Source organism: Corvus hawaiiensis, chromosome Z (assembly GCF_020740725.1).
Source record: "Corvus hawaiiensis isolate bCorHaw1 chromosome Z, bCorHaw1.pri.cur, whole genome shotgun sequence".
NCBI lineage: Eukaryota > Metazoa > Chordata > Aves > Passeriformes > Corvidae > Corvus > Corvus hawaiiensis.
In genome coordinates this window covers 49,972,328-49,993,568 of record NC_063255.1, presented here as the reverse complement: position 1 = coordinate 49,993,568, position 21,241 = coordinate 49,972,328, and the positions used below count along the sequence as shown (strand labels likewise).

At 40.4% G+C, this 21,241-nt stretch overlaps 2 protein-coding genes across 6 annotated transcripts in view; one reads left to right on the top strand and one right to left on the bottom strand.

The window, feature by feature from the left end:
• The window catches only part of SNX24 (sorting nexin 24), a 90,347-nt gene extending 79,731 nt beyond the window's left edge, over positions 1-10,616 (top strand). For 3 of the 4 annotated variants that reach the window (XM_048290913.1, XM_048290915.1, XM_048290914.1), the window contains exons 4-7: positions 2,939-3,033; positions 4,161-4,193; positions 5,061-5,125; positions 9,761-10,616. In XM_048290913.1, the coding sequence (XP_048146870.1) occupies positions 2,939-3,033; positions 4,161-4,193; positions 5,061-5,125; positions 9,761-9,831 (264 nt within the window). In that variant the 3' untranslated portion in view covers positions 9,832-10,616. Of the gene's footprint in view, positions 1-2,938; positions 3,034-4,160; positions 4,194-5,060; positions 5,126-7,497; positions 7,620-9,760 lie in introns of all 4 variants that reach the window. The other variant, XR_007200825.1, reaches the window with a different exon arrangement.
• Positions 10,617-12,609: 1,993 nt separating this feature from the next.
• Positions 12,610-20,745, bottom strand: PPIC (peptidylprolyl isomerase C). 2 transcript variants are annotated; one of them, XM_048290911.1, is made up of 5 exons: positions 20,610-20,744; positions 16,443-16,556; positions 15,864-15,957; positions 14,019-14,203; positions 12,610-12,785 (listed from the first exon to the last, which is right to left on the bottom strand). In XM_048290911.1, exons 1-5 carry the CDS (start codon positions 20,706-20,708, stop codon positions 12,657-12,659), a joined length of 621 nt encoding a protein of 206 aa, XP_048146868.1. In that variant the 5' UTR covers positions 20,709-20,744; the 3' UTR covers positions 12,610-12,656. The 2 variants fall into 2 exon arrangements, with proteins under 2 accessions (XP_048146868.1, XP_048146869.1); XM_048290912.1 differs by lacking the exon at positions 16,443-16,556 and having other exon boundaries at positions 20,610-20,745.
• Positions 20,746-21,241: the final 496 nt, after the last annotated feature.

Genomic DNA, 21,241 nt, shown 5'->3' with positions numbered 1-21,241 from the left:
TACTTAGCACTCTGGGACCCATATTTGAAACTCATTGCTATGATCTTGACAGATTTTGGATGCAACAGAATTTCACATTACAAAGAAACTAAGTTTGAGTTTTTATTTCTTTGAAAATATTTATCCTTCAGTTTCTGATGACAGAGCAAACAAAGTAGCTAGTCATGCTTACAAGCCAATGTCATACTTGAACAAATGCTACAGTTGAGCATATTACATCACAATGTATAGGTAGTGGTTGAGAAACTTTACCTGCTGGTTCCTTTTCTGCACACCTATCATTAAAGATCATCAGATTTGCAAAATACTGATTTCTTACAAGTTTTCAGACAGAAGTAAAAAATCTGTTGTGTTAAGGGTTGTTCCAGGTAAATTAAGCCAACTATAATAACATTTATGATTTAAGGGTATTTTTTTAAACTTAAATAGGAAGCTGAGAATGCTTAGATTTTTTTCAAGACATCCACTTTGGGCCACCAGCAGAGTAAGGAAATGTATTTAGACAGACACACCTAAGCTGGTGTGGCTGGTCGGTGCTTGTGGGAGTTTTGTTTTGGTGTTGTTTGGTGGTTTGTGTGGTTTTTGTTGGGTTTGGTTTGGTTTGGTTTGGTTTGGTCATTGTTGTTATCAGGCTTTTTTTTTTTTCTCCTTTCCTTTGGTTTCCACCATCTATTTTAAATGGCAAGATTATGTCCTCGCCCCTTATTGAATCAAAGCCAACAAAGTCAAGCCAGAAGATAATTTCCCCCTATTAGTATAATTAACTTGTAAGCTTAACATTTTTATTTTTAATGCTTAAAAATCCATGTCACATTACATCAGTTGAAAAATCCTCCTTTGGTCAATGCAGTCATTCCTGCCTTCATAAAATTCTGGAAATGACAAAATTTCCAGTCAGCAGAGGTGGTGTACAAATACAGGGCAGTGCAAAATTGCATTTGCTTCTCTGCAAATTCTACATTTTCAAGTTTAGTGATCACCAAAGCAGAGTTATTAACAACTAACAAACTGTATGGCGAAAGGTGTTTGGTCAGGCCAGGATTAGGAGGGCTTGGGTTGACTTGATACATGTTGGGGGAAAAAAACAGAAGGAGATATTAATCTCAAATGAGTGGAAGTAGAAGCAAATAGGTTTGTAAGAGCTGTCAGTAGTTTTCCTTTTATAAAATGGTGTATCCTTCTCTTCTTCCCTGTTCCATTCAGTAGCCTCAGCAGGCAGCTCAAGTTTTAGAAAAAGCTGTCAAGAGTTGTAAGTATGAAGTTGCATATAAGCACTGGATGCCCTTAAACATCTTTCTACAACTTTTTGCAGTTCCTCATTGCATATAATTAGCAAGATGGTTTTATTTGAGCCAGTCATACACATTTCTATGCAATTCACGCACGCTCTGAATATGCATCCCCTCCACACCTTCTTTTGTGCATAACCTGAATGCAGAATGGGATACATTTTGCAGCAGCAGAGTGCTGATTTTGCAGAATGCAAAGTGCCATTTTTTAATGCAGCATCTTCATATAGAGGTGAACTGAAAGGCTTAACACTTGCCAGCATCTTAGACCTCCTTGCTTGTTACATCTCTTAAAATCTACCACGGAAAAGTTCAACTACATTTTTCCCTGTTCTTTTCTTCAAACATTTTAGTGATGGCCTCAGCTGTTGAGAAAGTGTAGCCTCTGAATTGAGACTTGTAACATAAAAAAAGATCCAGTTCTCAAATATCTTTGTTTTCAAAAGCTTTTAAGTCCATTCACATCTTCTGTAATTTTAACATTAAGCAGGTTTTCCCAACACAAATAACCAAACCATTTGCTATAAAAGCTGCTATAAAATCTAGATGATTTCTAGATGTCTCTTCCAACTTTTTTTTTGTGATCCTGCTATCCTCTATGTACCATTGTGTCTCCCTTGTGATACTGTAATGTAAAAGAATATACACACAGGAGTAAGTTACCTTCTGAATGTAAGACTGATGTTTCTTTCCATCACCAGACTTGTTTCTTCTCTATATTTATTTCTTGTATCAAAGGGTGGGAAAGTGAACAGGTTGAACATGGATAGCTTTGCTTCTAGGAGGCAATTTAATATTAAATACAGTGAAGTTTCTTCCATACATACATTCACTTCAGATCAGGCCTTTACGTAGGAAATCTCTTTGAGAAAGAGCTTGTGGCTTCCTTTTTCTTGTGAAGTACACGTTTTCAGAATATATATCAGTATGAACAGTAAAGAAATAGGGGTTTAATCTTTCAGGTGAGACACTGATTTAATTTATGAACTGTTTTTCTTTGCCTTGTGAAAACTGTAAATCATCTCCAGGAAAAAACACAGGATGTAGTCTGGCCATTATGTGGCCATTGTATCACGGTTGTGGAAGAAGTGTGTGTGATAAGTCTGGGCAGCAGCTGTGTGGTCAGAGCTTTGTCATTTGGAGCCATAGTGCAGATACAATGGAGCATGTTGTAAGCTGACCTGTCAAGCCAAGCAAGGAGTTCCCCTTCTTTTCATTTACCAAGACGTGCATTAATAAAACTGCACAAAGTGGAGACTTCCTTCTTCTGCTCATATGCCAGATGGGAGTCTGCTGTGAGGTGAACATGAAAGCACTGAGCTGAAGCTGTTTTATTTTATATTTTAAATAAACAAAACTTTATTCAGAAATGAGCATGCCAGTAACTTAGTTCCAGAATCAGACATCTCTGCTTGAGAGGCATATAGCTTGGCACCAGTGACGGCAGGTGAAAAAGAATGTAAGTAGCGTAAGTGATTCATCAAGAACTGTGGTTTTCCTATTGAAATGTGGCACTCCATAATAGGTGTAAAAAAATAGAGAATTGAAAAGTGTTGCAAGAGAGAAATGTTTTAGTAGCTTGAATGGAAGTGTGCAATATCTAAAATATTTTTAAAATATGGGTTTCTATTGTGCCTTTTTTTTTACAGACAGTCATTTTAGAAAATGAAGAGCTCCCTAAGATATTTCTTGATTTTCTGAATGTTCGTCATGTACCTACCTTGCCAAAAGCAGAAAGCTGTGGGTAAGCCCTCATTTACTGAAAAATATACGGAGGCCAAAAGGCCCATATCCACTCAGTGCTGATGCAATTCCATTGACTTAAAATGGTCTTGCTGCCAACTCTAACACTGTAAAATAAATGGGCATTAGGTTCATGTTAAGTATGTTTATATATCCCCAAAAGGTCGTAAAATAAATCCAGCATGTTCAAAGACGGGAAGTTTCATGTAATATTCTTGGAAAGCAAAGGAGAGCTTAGATGAGAAAAATACAATTTTCTTGTAGATCTTGAAGTATCTACTGAAATGTAAGATATTCATAAGCACTCACTAAAATTGCATAGAAAGCCTTTGCATGTGTTTTATGGTCACAGTAACTGCACAAAATAGAAGCTCATTCCATGATCATTTTATGATCTCCCTCTGTGTGTTCAAGAATGAGGTCTTCCACCTTTCCGATGACATTACCCAAGTGAACCAATTGCCTGTCCCCTGGGAAGGGTTCCTAACTAGAGTGGCAGAAGGGAATCTTAGTACGATGAGTGTAATGACTACAGAAATACCCAAAACAAGGTAACTGGAAGCTCTGATACCCTCTGCAGCTGTGAGCTTAGTAAGGAGAATTTCTTTTGCTGTGTAAGATGACGTGGTTGACAGTCCAGAAGCATTACCAGGATGTGCTCCCCAGAAAGCCACATGGCCCTTTTCCAGTTCGGGGCAGGCTGTTTGGATCTGCAGTGGCAAGAAGGCAAGTTTACCTGAAGATAATTTTGAGGACCTGTTAGACTTGGAGGTCTCTATGGCCCAGGGTGGTGTCCAGGGTCATTGAGAAGCTAGCAGACTTGTAGTTTTCACTTGCAGTTAATCACATCAGCCATTATCCTCAGTGGAACTGTATCCCAACACTTCATAGATAGATAGAGAGATAGAGAGATGGAAATTAATCTGTTATGGTAAAATGGATGCTGTCATTTTCAAGTAGTGGTGGTTATAAAATGATACAATCTCCTACATTCATTTCCTTATGTGGCATTATGTGGCCACTGACCAGCAAAAGATTGTTCCCTTCTTTGATTCTTAAAAGATTTGGGAGTTTTAATTTTTAACTTAGTTTTGTTGTAACCAAAGTTTTCTCTCACTTTACTTGCAGCTCTTTTGATGAAACAGAATCTGAAGAATCAAGGTGAGCTTGATTTCTACTCTTTATAGGACACCTGATTAATAAACTACTTTAATTATTGGCATTTACTTTATTTGTTCCTTGCAGTTAACAAACTAGCAGTAGTTTAGCATTAAAATTAGATGTATTTGTTAAATATTACCATCAGCTATGCTATATCTGTCCATTTATAGTGTGATTTGGACATCCTTATGCTAGCGTTGAGAAATTCCTTACAAAACTGACAGAATACTGCCAGCTCTGAAGTATATTGCGGAATATATTTTTTGTAGCAAGAAGACTTAACAGAATAAATTAGAGGTTTGGGTTCTTCCTTATGCATTTGATAGAGCTTCATATGCATCAGGTTGCACTACTTGGAATGTGTATGTACAGAGCGAAGTGAAGAGAGCTGGGGGAGGCTGTCCATGCCGCGACCGAGGGCGGGAGTCAGGCCGGGGGGGCTTCCAAGGACTTCTCTCCACGGATGATGGGTACAGCAACTGCTCTGGGGGCTGTAAGAACATGGTGACATTTCGAGTCTGCTTTGTGGCCTGGAGAGCCTGTAGACATGGAGCCTGGTTGTAGATGGTCTTGTAGCCTGCATGACACTGCGTGCCAGGGAGCAGGAGGTCTCAGAGCCAGCTGCAAGCCACTCCTCCTGGATGGAGCCCCTTCACTCCAGCTTGACATTGAGGGTTTCACTGTATGGCAGAGGAGCAGCGAGCTTTGCTTCCAGGAGATGGAGCCTGCCCTCTGAGCAGCGCTGGTGTGCAGAGCCACACCGCATGGCTCCTGGCAGCTTGACCACCTCACTTTATCAAAGCTAGTTTGTAGAATAGTCTGTTTGCTGTCCCTTGATACTGACATCCCTGTTCTTGACCTTTCCAGCAAACTGTCCCACCAGCCTGTGCTGCTGTTCCTAAGGGATCCATATGTCTTGCCTAAAGCCAACGGTAATCAAACATGTCATCTGTTAACAGCACTTTACTGATCTGACCCTGCACTGCATAAACCACATAATTATTAATACTGGCCTAGTCAAATGACACTGGTCCAACATCTAATAACCTGCCAATAAAACAATAGTTTTTGTGTAAGAAACCATTAAAACACTAAGCGGGGTGGGTGATTTATAAAAGAGTGGAATTTTCTCCCCCAGTTGTTCTCTCAGGCAAACCTACTGAGAATTCAAATCAAAAGATGAAGAACACTGCTTTTCTTTTCTTGTTGTTGACCCTTTGGCTGTTTTGCCTGAAGGATTTGAACTTGGAGGCCCAGTCCTTTGTAAGTGCTTTTTCCCTAAACACCAGTCGATCTACTGCAAGCATGTTTGTATTTCCATTTGGATTATTATTATTTCTTATCATTTATAACCTCTGGAGCTCTTTATGGGGAAAAAAAAAAGTGCACTTTAAGTGCAAGCGATGTATTTCACAGGACATTTACATTAGACTTCATCTCATAACATGCAGTTCAAAAGAGTGTTTGAAATAGTTTGTTATAAACTTTTTTTTTAATATAAAAAGTTCTTTGAATTAATAATTCAGAGAATTTACCCTGTCTTAAATTAAATGTGTGCAGGGAAAAAAGGACCATTTTCCAAGTGTGTTCCTCTTGGCTTTGTCATTTTACTTGCTGGAACTTGTTGTTTCTACTAAATATTTTATTAAAAAATGTAATATGCTTTCAGGAGAGAATTTTCTCCCTGAGCTGCACATAAGGATTCTTTTTTAATGTGGCATTTTGTTTCATTTTATAAAATACTGTGTGGAAGTCAAATTCTCACACTGCCTTGAAAATCATTAAATTTTTAAGAATAAATTTAGGAAAGAATACATTTTTGCTCGTAGTTTCCTAGACAATGGAGTGTACTTCCTTGAGATTTTCTCAAGATGTTTATAAATATTTGAGGGAAGGGCATAAGAAAGACAAAGCCAATCTTTTTCCAGTGATGCCCAGTAATAGGACTAGAACATCAGGAAAATTTTCCCAGGCCCAGACACAGGTTACCCGGAGTGGTGTTGGGTCTCCACTCTTGGAGACACTTGGAAGCTGCCTGGTCATGGTCCTGGGTCACTGCCTGCAGGTGCTCCTGCTTGAAGAGGGTGTTGGACCAGATCACCTCCAGTCGTCTCTTCCAGCTGCAGCTATTCTATGGTTCTGTTGTTTTTTTCAAGCTGTTTATCAAAACCACAGGGACAGGTGCACATATTTTGAGAGGATTAAGTAGTCTCTCTTGCAGGCAATGTCCACTCTAGCTAGTAGTGCAGCCAAACACTATTGTTTGGCTCTGAAGTCTTACTGAACTCAAAAGTGTAACTAGAGCAAAACACGACAGCAGAGGTCCAGTGTGACTCGGGTCCACATCAGAATACACATCACAAGGTTGTTTAGCTTTTACTTTGACTTAGCACTAGTCTGATCCCACTGAATGTTCATTTGAGGCTGGAGTGCAAATCACAAAATCAATGAACCGAAGTGTGGTAAGGGGAGGGGGGGGTCACTGCACAGGTCATGTCTGACCCAAGTGACAACAGTAATGAAGAATCACATAGAGTAACCTCTGTTTAAAAGTTGGGCCAGATGCTGCCTATACTATTTAGAGGGAGCCACATTGCATGTCTTAATCTGTTTAATGCTCCTCCTAATTGCATATTTGATTCCTCAAGAGCCCAGTATAAATTATGAACATCATGTAATTCCATACCATTTTAAAGGGAGAAAATAGATTTCATGTAGTTATCCCAAAAATATTGAGATGGTGCTTAGTATTTCCAGCCCACATGTAACATTTTGCCATAAGACTTCAAGATTTTGCAGTTCTGTGATGGTATTTACCTCCCTTCCATAATGTGTGCTCTGAGTAAGGCTAAGCTTCCTTTTTGTGAAATCATTAGAAACTTTCAAATTAATTTTGTAACTATTCTTTTAAGCAGTGCAAAAAAGCATTAATATAAAGGCCTCTTCTAATGAGTAAGATGTTTAAATATTGAGTAGGCCTCATTAATGACATCTGAAACAAAGGACATTTCAGACTTTTGCCTTTTCAAGGCATTTTCTGGCCTTGACCCACAGTATTTAGAATTTTACATGGCAGGTGAAAATGATTTGTATTTGAAAACCCTAAAACCTCAAATTCACTGCAAGTCATTCTTTAACTTAATGAATTAAAACACAAATTAGAATGTGACTTGTGGTTTAAAAAAGGAAGAAGAAAACCAAGTCCTGAGTCTAGAGGCTCTACTAGTTGACTCAAGTCTAGTTAGAAAGAAACAAAGTTTTTACAGAACTACCATTGCCTTTAATTCTTCTTCTTTGTTTTTAGTTTGCAGCACAGAGAAAATGTAGATGAGCTTTCTAAAATTTTCCCTCTCAGATCAGTTCTTACTTTGATAGACTCTGATTCCTTTGTAAAAACAGCCAAGGTTGTTCAACCTATGACCAAAAGTAAGTGTCCATTAACAAACAACTATTTGTTGTATGTTTTCTTTGAAGAAGGTGAATTTCAATCAGAAGTCTTTCCTGGATATGGGAATGCCTGTGTTAACATATTTCAATAAATAGGAAGTAGTGTGAGTTTTAAACAAAATAAATAACTAATTCTGGAATATAATACTCAAGGAATATTTTTTACCCTGTCATTGCATTGTTACTTGTCTTTATAAAATATAATCTTGCCATTATTCCAGTGACTGGGCTTCAAGCACTGTTGAGGTGCAAGACAACTTTCCAGAAACAAGATCTGCAGTTACAAACCTCATTGATTTTTAGATTCCCTTTTTCATGATGTATCTAACAGTAGGAGTGCCCAAGTGTGCATCACTTTTTGTGTAAGGGTATGGGGAGAAAAAAAAAATTAATGTTTTCAAGAAAAATAAAGGAAAAACCTAATATGCTTCAAATTGGAGACAGTATCTTGTAAGCTAAAAAAAAATGGGATCTTAGATTTAGTGTCACTTGTTTGAAAATTGTTGTGTTGATTCTTTTAAGCCATGCAAATATCACAGATCTGCAACTGTGCTTTGTTGTGTTTATACTTACGTATATATACTCCAGTTGTATTTAACTGAAATTGATATGCTTGATTTTTTTAAGCAGAAACGACTCACATTAAATCTAATATTGTGCGGTAGTATAATTTCGAAAATCAATCCTTATTTTCCTATATACACTGTATGTTATAAAAGAAACAATAAAAAGTGGTTTCTGGAACTGCAGCATTTAATCTAGAAGGAAAGCTTCAGGTTGCCTTTTCAAGGGTATTTTTGGTAACTTTAATGACAACTGCACAGGGTTATTCTACCAGAGTAATTTGGTACAGATGAACTTAGAGAATTGGAGGAAGCATTAGTGGATTCAAAATATTAGCAAGTCATTTATAATTATGACTTACTATGAGCTGGGTAGAAGTATGCATATATTGTTTACATAGTCAAGTTAGGAGGTTACAGTTCATGAAAACATCCTAAAATATCTCTGTTTGTAACATCTTTAATATTCTGAAATCACTTTATTAATAACAATGAAATAACACATTTAAGACACTAAGGATTGTTTTTATAGATGCCAAATCTACTTTTGCTCAATATTTTTACATCCAAAATTATTTCTGTGAAAGAATTAGGGACAAACCCTAATTCCCACTCACATTCAGTGATCTAATTTATCATGTACTAGTGATTTTTATAAAAGTTGCATCTCCTCTTTGTGAATATCCTGTAGGCTGATAGCTGAAGGTTTGATTAGTGTGGAAAGTTCTGTATCCGAAACAGCTCTTAGTAGCAAATCCATTTCTAGCACACTAACCATTTTAAGGTTGTAAGATGTGATCAGAAATTCTTAGTTTTAATGCCCGGTGATTTAAATAAACCCTTCGTTAAAACCTCAGGTGTTGGTGCATTTCAAAAATCTTTTCAATTCAACAATGCACATCCTGGATCTATTACTGTGTTCTATCAGGTAATCCTTCAAGCCAAACTGAACATGAAAATTAACTGGCAGTTTCCTCTGCATCTGTGATAACAAAGTTGTGGGGAATTTTTCCTTCAAATACTGTAGGATGACATTTTGTAACATGCGACATTTTATGTCAACTGGACAACCTGAAAATTTCTTGCCTCAAATAATCATCTTTGTACAGGCATCCTCAGGTCTTCTCAGTCTAAACATTGCTGTAAGCCACAATACAAAAAACAGCTTTGAAGTATTCCCAGTAGCAATCTTGAAATTTCTTCAAGTATATTGAGATTTTGTTAGAAATTGAATTGCCAGTGTAATCCATCTTCCTTGTGAGAAAAGATTCAGATAAAGAGCTGGAGCCTAGCAGCATTAAGTATTAGAACATCCCTTTAAATCAATAAGCTAGAAATCTGGCAGCGCATTCATGCAATGCCCAGTGCTACCCTAAAGTGGCTTTAGTGCTGAAACAGCATTACTAATAGCACATCCCCAACATGGAAAAACAGTTGAGTGATACAGTAACCCAAAGTAAACGAGGCCTTACCTAGTTAAGTTTCACAAAAACATTTATATTGTTCTGACACGGATAAGAAAGTAAGTTTCTTTTTTTGTTTCTTTTTTTTTTTCAGATGACTTTCCAAACGTAGTTATAGATGGCATTCTACATGGAATATTTTATCCTCATCTACTGCCCAGGTAGAAGTGATATAAGGCAAGAAGAAGCTGAAGCAAGTCTCTGAGTCATGGTTAATAGAACTAACAGGAATAAAATTCTGTGATGTGAAAATTATGCTAAGAAGCAAGAGGCAGAACATCAGATTAAGTTCAAGCATTATGTCTTCTTAACTAAAATCACTGTCATTACAGTTGCTGCTTTTAAAAAAGATATGGAAACAACAGTATTGAAGTAATTTATACCTTCTATATATTGACATGCTCTAGCTATTTAACACTAAATGTTCTAAGTCTTACACTGAATTATGCTAACCTTTGAAGAGAAAAGTTTTACTAATTATTTCTATAATTTTTATTAAAGCAAACACTAAACCTTTTTGCACCAGGATTTTTCCCAGCACATTACCCACTGCTGGCACTGAATGGATTAAAAGTGCTGAAGAGAGTGTGTGCGGAATTGGAAAGCATGCTTTCACATTCTGAAACACATAGCACTCTCTGAGGAAATTTTCTAGATTTCAGTTGAAATTATTTTACTTACCAGGAGCTTTTATGTGGCTTTTATACGTGTCCATTCAGTTTTAACATCTAACTTGTGTGTTTGTTTACTCTCCACATCAACTTGCTGACTGTATTCCATATATTAACGTTTTGTAAGTCACAAAACATACAACTCTGTGGTAAACTAAAGCAAGACTATTATTATGATCGAACTAAAACTGATACATATATATGTATGTTCAGATTTAACTGGAAATTTGTATGTGTGCTACTGGACATTACAAAATAAATTACTAGGACATGAATGTACCACTTCAGTGGGTTTTTTGTGCTTTTCTATTGAAATTTTTCTGAGATTCTGTCATCTGAGATGGGTCTCATAGATGTCTCCCCATGAAGTGTGAGAAAATACCTGTGTGTCTGCTCATTTAAAGCTCTTAGCTCAGCTGAACACAGTAGGCTTACAGAAGTGTATGTCTTGGTGAAAAAAATCAGGGTAATTGAATAGCTAGTAAGTCACTGGGCTCATCAACAGAAGGGAGTTTTTGCACAGAAGCAGGAATGGCAAAGCTGGGCACAAACAGCAGTCTGATCCTGGAGACACATGGGTGGCCTGCTCTAGCTACTAAATGTGTTTGGAAGCCATTTGGGGAATGGAAAGCTGGGACTTGGACAAAAGGTAGGCCTGTGACTGCAACACTTGTTCAGGTAGCATAACTTTATGAGGTCTGCAGGCTCAGCCTCCAGGAAAGCTTTCAGCTACTGGCAGAAGGCTGGTTGGGCAAGGCAGTCTGAAGCATTCTCACTCCTGCTTGCTAACCCTGCCTTCCCAGTGCTGCTTTTCAGAGAATTTTACTTTAAAGTGCCAGTAGAAAAAGAAGTGATCAGAGGTAAAATTAAAATCTTGATTGCCTAGCACTAGGCAAATTTAGAGGCCCTTGCCAAGTTCTCCTCAAGTTCTGTTTAAAGAGGACAGTAATCCTTTCACAGGTCTCTGAAAAGAAATGTCAGTATTTACTCTCAGGAGAGGCCCCAGAGCTATGGATGCAGAACCAGCAGAAGCATCCTGTAACTGCAAATGACGTCAGGAGAACCTGGGGTAAATCCCTGCCCACAGCTTTTTCCTGTTTCCTTTTAAGTAGAATGCCAGTAGGTTCCTACAAACTCTGTGCTGTAGTAGCCTCTCCTACTCTGAATCACTTCAGCTCTAGATACCTCTCATGAGCTCCAGGACACCCTTCAGGAAACAAGTCACTAAAGGGAGGAGTGGTGTGCTGCCTGTTGTACAGGTGGATGAGTCCTTCATCAGATCTTGGCATTGCCTCTTCCATATTGAGTCCTAAAACACTGTCAACAGGAAAAAATCCACATCTCTGTCCTGGGGAGTACTGTAAAAACTTAACACGGGTGTCTCTTAAGTGTTACCCTATACTGACCTTCTCTGAAAGCTACTCGTTGTCAGCTTAAGAGTTATTTATGAAGCATCACAAAAATAATGAACCTAAAGTTCTCAAACTTACAGCAAAACTTAAAAGAAAAAGCATTTGAGCTTTACAATAAATAATATCAGTTAGGTGTTACAAAATTCACTGTGCTGTAAAAGAAGAATTCTTCCGTTTTAATCAGTTTCTAAGTGATTATCTTAATAATAGACAGAAAAGCTGCATGTCCTTGATCACAGGATGGTATCTGAATACTGCGGTTCTCTGAAAGACAGCAGGGACTTCATCTGACAGGTTAAGATTAGGAAAATTTACCATCTCTGCTCTAACCTTACTACCTTACCTCCTATAAAGCAAAACCCCCTGCATATTATGTGGAGTCAGCTGAGGTGAGAAGAAAGACCTTGTGGGGGTGGAGTAAAAAATGCTCTCAAGTATTTATTTGAAATCAAAGTTTATTTATTCAAAACACTTCTGTATTTTACTCTTTTTTTTTTTTAAGGTTTTTTTTAGTTTTTTTTATTAGTTTTTAAAAATGCTGGTACTGTTATAGTAAATATTTTCAGCTGAAAAGACAAAAACAAACATTGCTAAAATTTCCAAACAGAATAAAATTACTGTATTTTAAATCTTGAAAAAATAGAATTACTGCTATAATTTTTCATTAAAGACTTTTTCTGCAAGATCTAGAATTTAGTGAGATATGTCTTGAATTTCAAGCAGTGGCAGCTCCAACATGTTGTTATAGAAATGGTCGTATCTTTTATGTATTTGGCAAATGGTAAGTATTGCCTAAATGTAGCCTCATATGTTTTGAGGAGAAAACTCAATGTATAATTGAGATCGGTCAAAAACAGGCATTAAAGGAAAGTTATTTAAGATTTACTTTTCATTCTGACTGTTGGTCTCACCAGTCACCAACTTCAACTACAAATGGTTCCTTTACAGCTATTTTGCCACTGTTCACAATCACACAGTCTTGAAGGGGCCGGTCATGTTCATCTGTTGGCTGGAGTTCTATCGAGTGCACCACAGACTGTTAAACAAAAAAACAAACAAACAGAAAGGTTCCGTTTAGCCAAAGAAACTCCAGTGACTGAAGTCTGGTGCCACGGAAACAACGAAGTACGCCTAATGTCACTGCTTATTAAACAGCTTGTGAACAAAGACCTTTACCCTGTTGACTTCCCACATCCTTTTTTTTCCACATTAGCAGTTACACCATTCTGTAACTCACACACAGTTGACAGAAGCACAAGAAAGGCTGCCTGTCCTCCTAGAAAATCTTTCAGCCAACAAAAACATTTTGAAGGGGCAACTGAAAATGTACATTCAGGTGATTAAGCTGGCACGTACAGGATTCTATCTGTGGCCTGTGTGCAGAAGGTGAGTCCAGAGATCAGAAAAGACAAGCACTATTATTCTTCTAATTGTACAGCATAACTGTGCTTCCAGAAATCTGGTTACTGCTTTTACCTTTAGCATGTAACACACACATACACATTTTCAGCGTGGTACCATGCCATCAGTATTTTTTAATTACATTCAGTTAGTTCTATTGACAATGTGGGTTTTGATATTTGTCCATTAATCTGACTAAACTGAAACTTAAATCTAAATACCTTCTCAAAAATTTCCAGCTACTACTGTAGATCGTGAACACGGAATTCAGTATGAATGTGGGAGTGAGGGGCAAGAGTTCTGATTAGATTTTCAAACTCCTCAAAGAACTGGTCCATCCAGCAGCTTGTGTTTTCTCCATTAATTTCAAGACATAGATTAAAAAGGAATAATCTGTAAGGAAAACCAGACTAATAAAAGAATCATCTCTTGAAAATACAATTTTTTAACTTAAAATTCTATTTGGCCTTCCATCAGTATCATTCACATGCTTCTGAAGACCGTAACAGTGAAAGTGTTATCCATAACTAGCATGTGCTACAATATTTGATTTTAGCCTGTAGAAACAGAATTATTTCATGGGTAACAGTGTTACTGACAGGAGGAGCTGAACTTTCTCCGTCTGTAATCTGCAAAGGTGTCAGTGTTGTTTTCAGTGGTTAGCAGTCTGAAATAAGGGCTGTGAAAGCCAAAAGCATGATACAGGTTTCCATTTTTGCTATTTCAGTTCTAAATCATCCAGCTGGAGCTCTTCACAATCATTTTCTACCATGTACGTATTAGATGAATACTCAACTGTTTCTGAACCATGGTAACAGGGATATAATGTGTCACAATTTGTCCACATCAACCACTACTTTACACTTACCATTCCATCAAGGACTTTGCCAAATACTACATGTTTTCCATCTAACCAGGAAGGCTTTGTCACACTGATGAAGAATTGGGATCCATTGGTGTCTGGGCCAGAATTAGCCATGCTAACCCATCCAATTCCATAGTGTTTGAGCTTGAAGTTCTCATCAGGAAACTTTTCTCCATAGATGCTTCTTCCTATGACAAAAAAATAAGAAAGCAAACATTAAAAAAATACTAAACAAAAGCCCTTTTTCAAAAATGGGAAAAACAAAGTATGAATTCAGGACTTGAAGGTTCATTGTTTGAGTAAACACAGCAGCATCACTGTTCAATCATCAGCGACTCCATAACTAAAATCATTTTGTGTGTAAAGGTAAGCTAAACCAGCACACATAAGGACAGAATAGTTAAAGCTGATGATGCTTTATCCTTTGAATTGAAGCAAGCTAAATACCTTCAAAGGTCCAGTTTACAGACACCACTGAACAATAGTATACTTCATCCTGTTCGGCTTAAAAAAAGTACATATTTATGGCAATTAGCAATAAGGCTCTCATGTTTTGTGACAATTTCAATATTTAAACCTTTCCCTTATACTAAGAAATTGCTTTAGGCAGGTTTACAAACATATAAAGACCAAATGGAAGTTAGCCTAAAATACTTGGTGTGGATTTGTACAACCACGACATAAAGATTAAGATGTTTCTAGAACTGTTCAGAGAGAAAACACGTCAGTCATGTTTATACCACCATCACTCTGAAAAGAGAAGGCTGTCTGTCTCACTCTTTACTTGAGCAGTGCCTAGCACAATGGGGACACTGCTCACAACACCACCAGATGCTATCCCGATAAACAACATCAGCAAGCAAGTAAATGCTGCCTACCCTTAATGCTAAAACTATGTCTTTGGTATTACGGTCTTCCCCACTGTTCACTGCTAGGAAAAGGAATTTGTGTTTTCCATTCTCTCCCAGCAGGGAAATCACTAACATTTCAGGCAGACAGTTCAAATCCTAGCATGTGAAGAATGTGCATGTAAAGGAAGGGAAGAAATCTGCAGCCAGAATGAGGGCAGTGCAAGAGATGCTGCGCTGGCAATGCCCTCCTGAGTGGACCGAACTGTTCTTCCGGAGGCTCAGGAGTGAGGAGTGATACACACAGCCAGGACTCCCAGCACCAGCAAGTTTATGGTTTCAGTTTTAGTAAGAGAAAAAAGGGGAGAGGGCATGACCCTCATCTTCTAATTTCTTTCTCTCTCTCTGCTATGAAATTCCCTCTCACAGCACATTTCAGAGGTTCCTGGGAACAGCCTGAGCTGAGGGCAGGGAGGACAGCCTCCTCCTTCCCTACCTGCCTTCCCTCTACGCGCTTTCACTGTTTCATCACGCATTAGACTTCTGCTGGATGACTTGAATAGGTTCACCTATTCATGCAATCAGTGAGTGCCTCAGGGAAGGAGCGCTGTCACAAAGCCAGAGCAGGGGAAGGGTGGAGACATCCATCTTTTGGAGACGGTAAGTTGTAGGAGCAGCTCAGCTGGTCACGTGGCTCCAGCCCAGCACGCAAAGCCATGCTTCTTGAATGGGGACAAGTCAGACAGAAAAGAGCTATCTGCAAAAATTGAGGACAAAGGAAGAGCTACACATACTTATAAATCAGATAATCCAAACAAGCTGCATCTTAGGATACAAGATGTTTGGAAAAGTACTAGATGCTCTGAAACAAATGTGGGCTGGTTTGGGGTTTTTCTCATTTATGTGAGCAGAAACAATGAAGGAATATGCTGTTTTGCCAATACTTTCAGCAGACATTTGAACAAAGAAAAGAGAACCTGGAATATACTAAGTATATTACCTCCTGATCCATCTCCAGCTGTAAAGTCTCCTCCTTGAATCATGAAGTCTTTGATCACACGATGAAATTTACTTCCTTTGTATCCATATCCTCTCTAAGAAAATGAAATAATTCTTTAAATGAATATAACACCCAGGTCTATATATAATCATATGGAAATACACAAGTTGTGAATGGCTAGATTTCACAGAATATATCAACAAGAGATGTAATACTGTCAAGAAACACACTGAACTGAGGTGCAGGTAAACACAGCTGGACTACACTGCCACAAAGAAGGTATGATTCAGGTGATCAAAGGCATTGTCTTTATTTGACTGGTATCTGACCACTGTTAACTCCACATGCTAGATCTGCAAGGCAGGGACAGACTGAGGTGGTCATATCCAACATCTCATAATTATGTCTTGTGAACTGAGGACCTGAGAAGACACACACTAGTGCACAGCCTTGGGGATGGCACTTTTGCACAGGCTCCAGTGAATGAAGATTGACAGCTCACAACTGAAACAGCATTAAACAAACATTGCCTTCCCAAGCCAAACTTGAGTACATGGTGGAAGAAAACCACAAACATACTTCTCCAGTCGCCAACGCAATGAAGTTCTCCACGGTCTTTGGGACAACTTTTCCAAACAATCCAATTACAATTCTGCCAACATCTTTGTCTCCAATCTTCACATCAAAGAACACCTGAATATTTTTGTGAAGGGAACAAAAGTGATACAGACATGAGCGCAACAAAAGGCCAAGCTTTTCAAAGAGTAAGGTGGTAAGAAATTGCTTCTGCCTGGCCTGTATTAATAGTGTCCTGCAATTCCTAAGGGTGCTGTTTCAGAGAAATCCTTTCAGAGCCACCAAAATCAGCTTATGCAGAGAACTGTTTGAGAACTGGTGACTATGTTTTGATTCTTATTGCTTTTAATGGCTCAGCGGGACTGCTGTATCTCAAGCTTGAAGATAGTGTTCAAGAAGATTTTTCCCAGACATATAAGTCTTTAAAGCTGAATGGAGAAGATGAAATATGAAAGTAAGGAAGAACAACAATGCTATTCCAATGTGGGGGAAAATAACAAAGAACTATAGTTCTGACACTCCCTACAAATGACAGTTTGCTATCCACTCATAATCTTCACTGTTCCAGGCATCAGTATGTGCAGACAAAAGCCTAAATTCCATTGAATTGACAAACAGTGGGAAGAAAACCCTACGGCTCAAGCAAGCAGCCGCCTTCCTAAACATGAATTCAAGCCCAACAGAGAAATAACCTTGCCAGATGATTCAGCTGATTGCCTAAAAACGTCAATGTATATGTTGCTGAACAGCAACTTCAAAAAGGCAAATGAATTATAAGGCATTTTAATATACTTCAGAATCTATGAATGCATATTTGAACATGCAAAAATGTTCCAATAATTACTGAAAGTAGGAACAGCTGTCAGGAAATGAGGCATTTTGAAGTTCTGAAAAAGTTACATAAAGGCTATTACAACTTCTAGGAAACAGCAATGTGTATTCCTATGATGTGGTATTTGCTGTTCCTTGTGGCACTCAACCAAGTATTACTTGTCTGTAATGCTAAGAAATTAGTCCAATAATGATAATAAATGACCACAGTCTCTCCAACATGAATGCCTCTTTCACGCTCTCCTACTAAACATTTCTACCGTTTCTTGATCTTCCATGTGGTTTTGACTGTTGAACTTTTGGCTAACGCTATAAAAGCGCTATAAAGGAAATAAAATTCCTTTTGATACACCTCATTCATTTCCTTGGCACTGAATAACATGCTTCTTAGATGTGTGGCTCCTAAAGTATTAACAACACACTTTCACTAACTCTTTAGGAGTTTTATAAACAAACCTCTCTGAATTGTGCCTCCAGTGTTATCTAGGTAAGGGGTATTGCCCTCCTATGTTTTCTAAACCTATTGTCTGTCTATTTTGTTTGGAAATGTTGTTCTACTAGGACTGCTTGAAATACATTGGCATATATAAGTAACACGACCAAGGCTACCAAACAATCACCCCACAGAGCAGGAACATCAAACACTTTGACAGAGCACATGGAGACAAGTTCATCATATGCTGTAAACCTAGCCCAGCCACAAGGCTTCATATGTGGCACTGCTGCTCACCTAAGCAGCAAACCCAGTACTTGTAAAAATGTGTCTGCACATATTTTTGGCCAGAAAATCAAGTATGGAAATATCTGGTAGCCCTAGACACTGTTTTTGCATAGAAAAGCCATGTCATTGTGAGTGTATTTCCTCAGGTTCTCTGGAAATTCAGTGAGCATGTAGACACTACTGAGCTGGTCAATACAGCACTTTCGAATCCCAAAAAGCATCTGACCAAATTCTTCACTAAAAACTCTGAAAGAAAATAAGTATTATAAATTTTCAGTCTTATTAATATTTTTATAAATATCTAAACATATTTACAATTTGAAGTTAAGTATTTCAAGACTAAAATGAAAAAAGAAAGTATGAGTGGCTGGTTCTCATAAACATATTCATATATAATTTACACAAGATGGTGTACAGCTAATTGAAAAAATGGACAAGAGCATTCAATTATTCAGGGAAACAAAAGCAGACTTTGAAAGGAAGATCTCATTATTCTTGGAGACCAGATAATCTAATAACCTTATAAATGCAAAAATACTGACTATGGTGTAGAGCCACAACAAGGGGGCCAAAATACATCTGGTGTCCTCCTGAGCAGTTTAGTGAAAAGTTTGGTTTTGGGCTTGTGAAGGTCAGAGAAGGCAAACAAATACTAGAAATAATTAAAATGGAAACAGAAAAGAGATGGGCCATAATTACACCATAATTACATGTGTACTGTGAGTTCACACCCCGAGTGCTGCATGCAATTCTGGCTTCTCTATCACAGAATGATAAAACCAACCTAAAAAAATGTAGAAAAATGGGCAGAACAGATGCTCAATAGGTACAGAATACCTATTTATACCTTTTATATGACGAAAAATTACAGAAAGCTACTTAAATTGGAAGAGAGGAGACTGGTGTCTCCTGATGAGCTTTGTATAGTTACCACTGCCTAGGACACGGAAGATTGGCACTGCAATTCTTTATGTGCCACAACAATCAGAAAATGGCATAAAATTATAGCCCAGGCAGAAGGAATGAAGAAGGAAAGTACTTTATGCATAATTTAATGAGAATATATTGCTAGAAGATTATTTGGAGGTCAAATTTACCCCCCCAAAAAAATGAAATCTGTGGTCTAGAAGTCCATGGCAATGAAACTGTAAGCATTTGCAGACAACAGTGGCAATGAAGTACAGAGAAAAAGGCACAGTCCATGGCTTAGGATGCTGAAGCCATGCAGAAGAGGAAGCAGTTCTGCCTCTGCCCTTCCCTGTCACACTTTCATGAGTGTAAGTGTCTTTCCCAGCATGGACACACTCTCTCGTGACTGCAGATGGAAAGACACTTGGGGGCTGAAACATGGAATTCCTGCTTTATCCAAAGTTGCACTAAACATCCCACCTCCTGCACCAAACAAACACTTTTTGGAAAGAGATGCTGGCATGCTGCAGTAACGAGGTGCATCCCCGTCCCATCAGCAGGCACCACAGCCCACAAGTCCATCTCTTGGGCAGTGCCATCTGCAGTGGCCATGTGTGCCACAGGCACACAGACCATTTATCATGCCTGCCCAGGGGCCCTGCAGCACTGAGCCCCAGGGGATCCTGGCCCGCAGCTCTGCTGGCAGAACCTCGCAGGCACCGCACGCACCGCTCCTCCGGGCACAAGGCAGTGGGAAACAAGGAGCAGCAAAGGGACTGCTCTCAGTACCAAGAGCTTCACACAAAGACAGAATGGGTCAGAGTGGAAAGGACACAGCGAGTCATCTGGGCCAACCTCCCTGCTCAAACAGGGCCATCCCAGAGTACATGGCACAGAATTGTGTCCAGGTGGTTCCTGAATATCTCCTGTGAGGGTCACTCCACAACCTCTCTGGGCAACCTGTTCCAGTGCTCAGTCACTTGCATAGTAAAGAAGTTCTTCCTCATATTCAGGCAGAATTTCTGTGCGTCAGCTTGGCACCACCGAGCAGGGGCCGGTCCATCCTCTGGGCACCCTCCCTTCAGCTACTCATAGACATTGATAAGGTACTTTCTCAGTCCCTTCCCCAGGCTGAACAGGCCCAGCTCCCCCGGCCTTTCCTGGCAAGAGAGATGCTCCATTCCCTTGATCAACCTCGTAGCCCTCTGCTGGATCCTCTCCAGGAGTTTCAGCAAAGAGGGCAGGGGAGAGTGAATAAACCCCATGGCACAGACGAGCGCCAGCGCAGTCAAACCCCCCCTGCTCGGGGCAGGCTGGCAGCACCAGCAGCCCCAAACTGCTCTGGCAGCAGGAGAGGCCGCAGTAGCGCTAGTGCGGTGAGGAATGTAAAAGTTTCCACTTCTGCAAGCCAGAGGCAGGCTTTGCTGGCCCGAACTCTACGGTATGCCAGCGCCTACAGAAAGGCGGCATGCCCAAAGGGGTTAAACACCAAGTAACAAACCAACCAACAAAAAAATCTAGTAAAACGGTGAATTTCTGGCGTTTGCCCAAGCCCGCCCCAAGCCGTCTGTGCCCGGGTTGCGGCGCGGGGCCGGCTGTGGAAGCGGGACAGGGCAGAGGGCGGCCGGCTCCCCCGGCACGGCTGCGGGACACCCCCGCCGCGGGCCCCGCCCGGCCCGGCCCGAGCCTTCCCGGCGGGCAAGAGTCACCTTGGCTGTCACGCTGGGTCCCCTCCTCTTGAAGGCCTCGGCCGCCGGGGCCAGGAAGCACAGGCAGGCCACGACGCCGAGCAGCACCCCGCGGGCCATGGCGCCGGCCGAGCGCTGCGGCGCCTGCGCCGGCAAGGGCGGCTCCTCCCGCGCCGGGGCGGGGGGCTCCGGGGAGCGGTCATCAGTGCCGGGGAGCGGTCAGCATCTCAGGGATCGCTCATCCATCCCATGAGCGGTCTCACATCCCGCGGAGCGGTCACCCATCCTGGAGAAGCCGTCACCCATCCCGGCAGGAGCGGTGACCTGCCCGGGGCGGCCGGCGCGGGCCCTGCTGAGCTGCGGTCCCGGCGCTGCCCGGGTGCGGGGGCTGCCAGGACAGGCCCGGCCCCAGGCGGGATGTGGGGCGGGTGCCAGTGCGGGGGGGTCGCGGCGCACGTTCCCGATGGGCGGTAGGAAGCCCTGTGCCCTCCCCGGGGTCAGCCTCGCCCAACGGGAGCCGCAGTGCCTGAGAGGGGCCCGGCCGCCCAGCCTTCGGCTTCGGCCAGGCCGTGTGCCCAGGAAGGTCCCACGTGTGGGGGAAGTAGCCAAAACAGTAAACGTGCAAGGGGTTGAGCCAGCAGTGTGCCACTGTG

Excerpts from the sequence above, each read along its gene's own strand:
- PPIC (XM_048290911.1), bottom strand. The coding sequence starts at position 20,708 with ATGGCCCGCGGGGTGCTGCTCGGCGTCGTGGCCTGCCTGTGCTTCCTG. Across the intron at positions 14,204-15,863 it reads AGCTGGAGATGGATCAGGAG|GAAGAAGCATCTATGGAGAA; the intron begins GTAATATACTTA and ends TTTTTGTCATAG. Across the intron at positions 12,786-14,018 it reads GCAAAGTCCTTGATGGAATG|TCTGTGGTGCACTCGATAGA; the intron begins GTAAGTGTAAAG and ends TTTGTTTAACAG.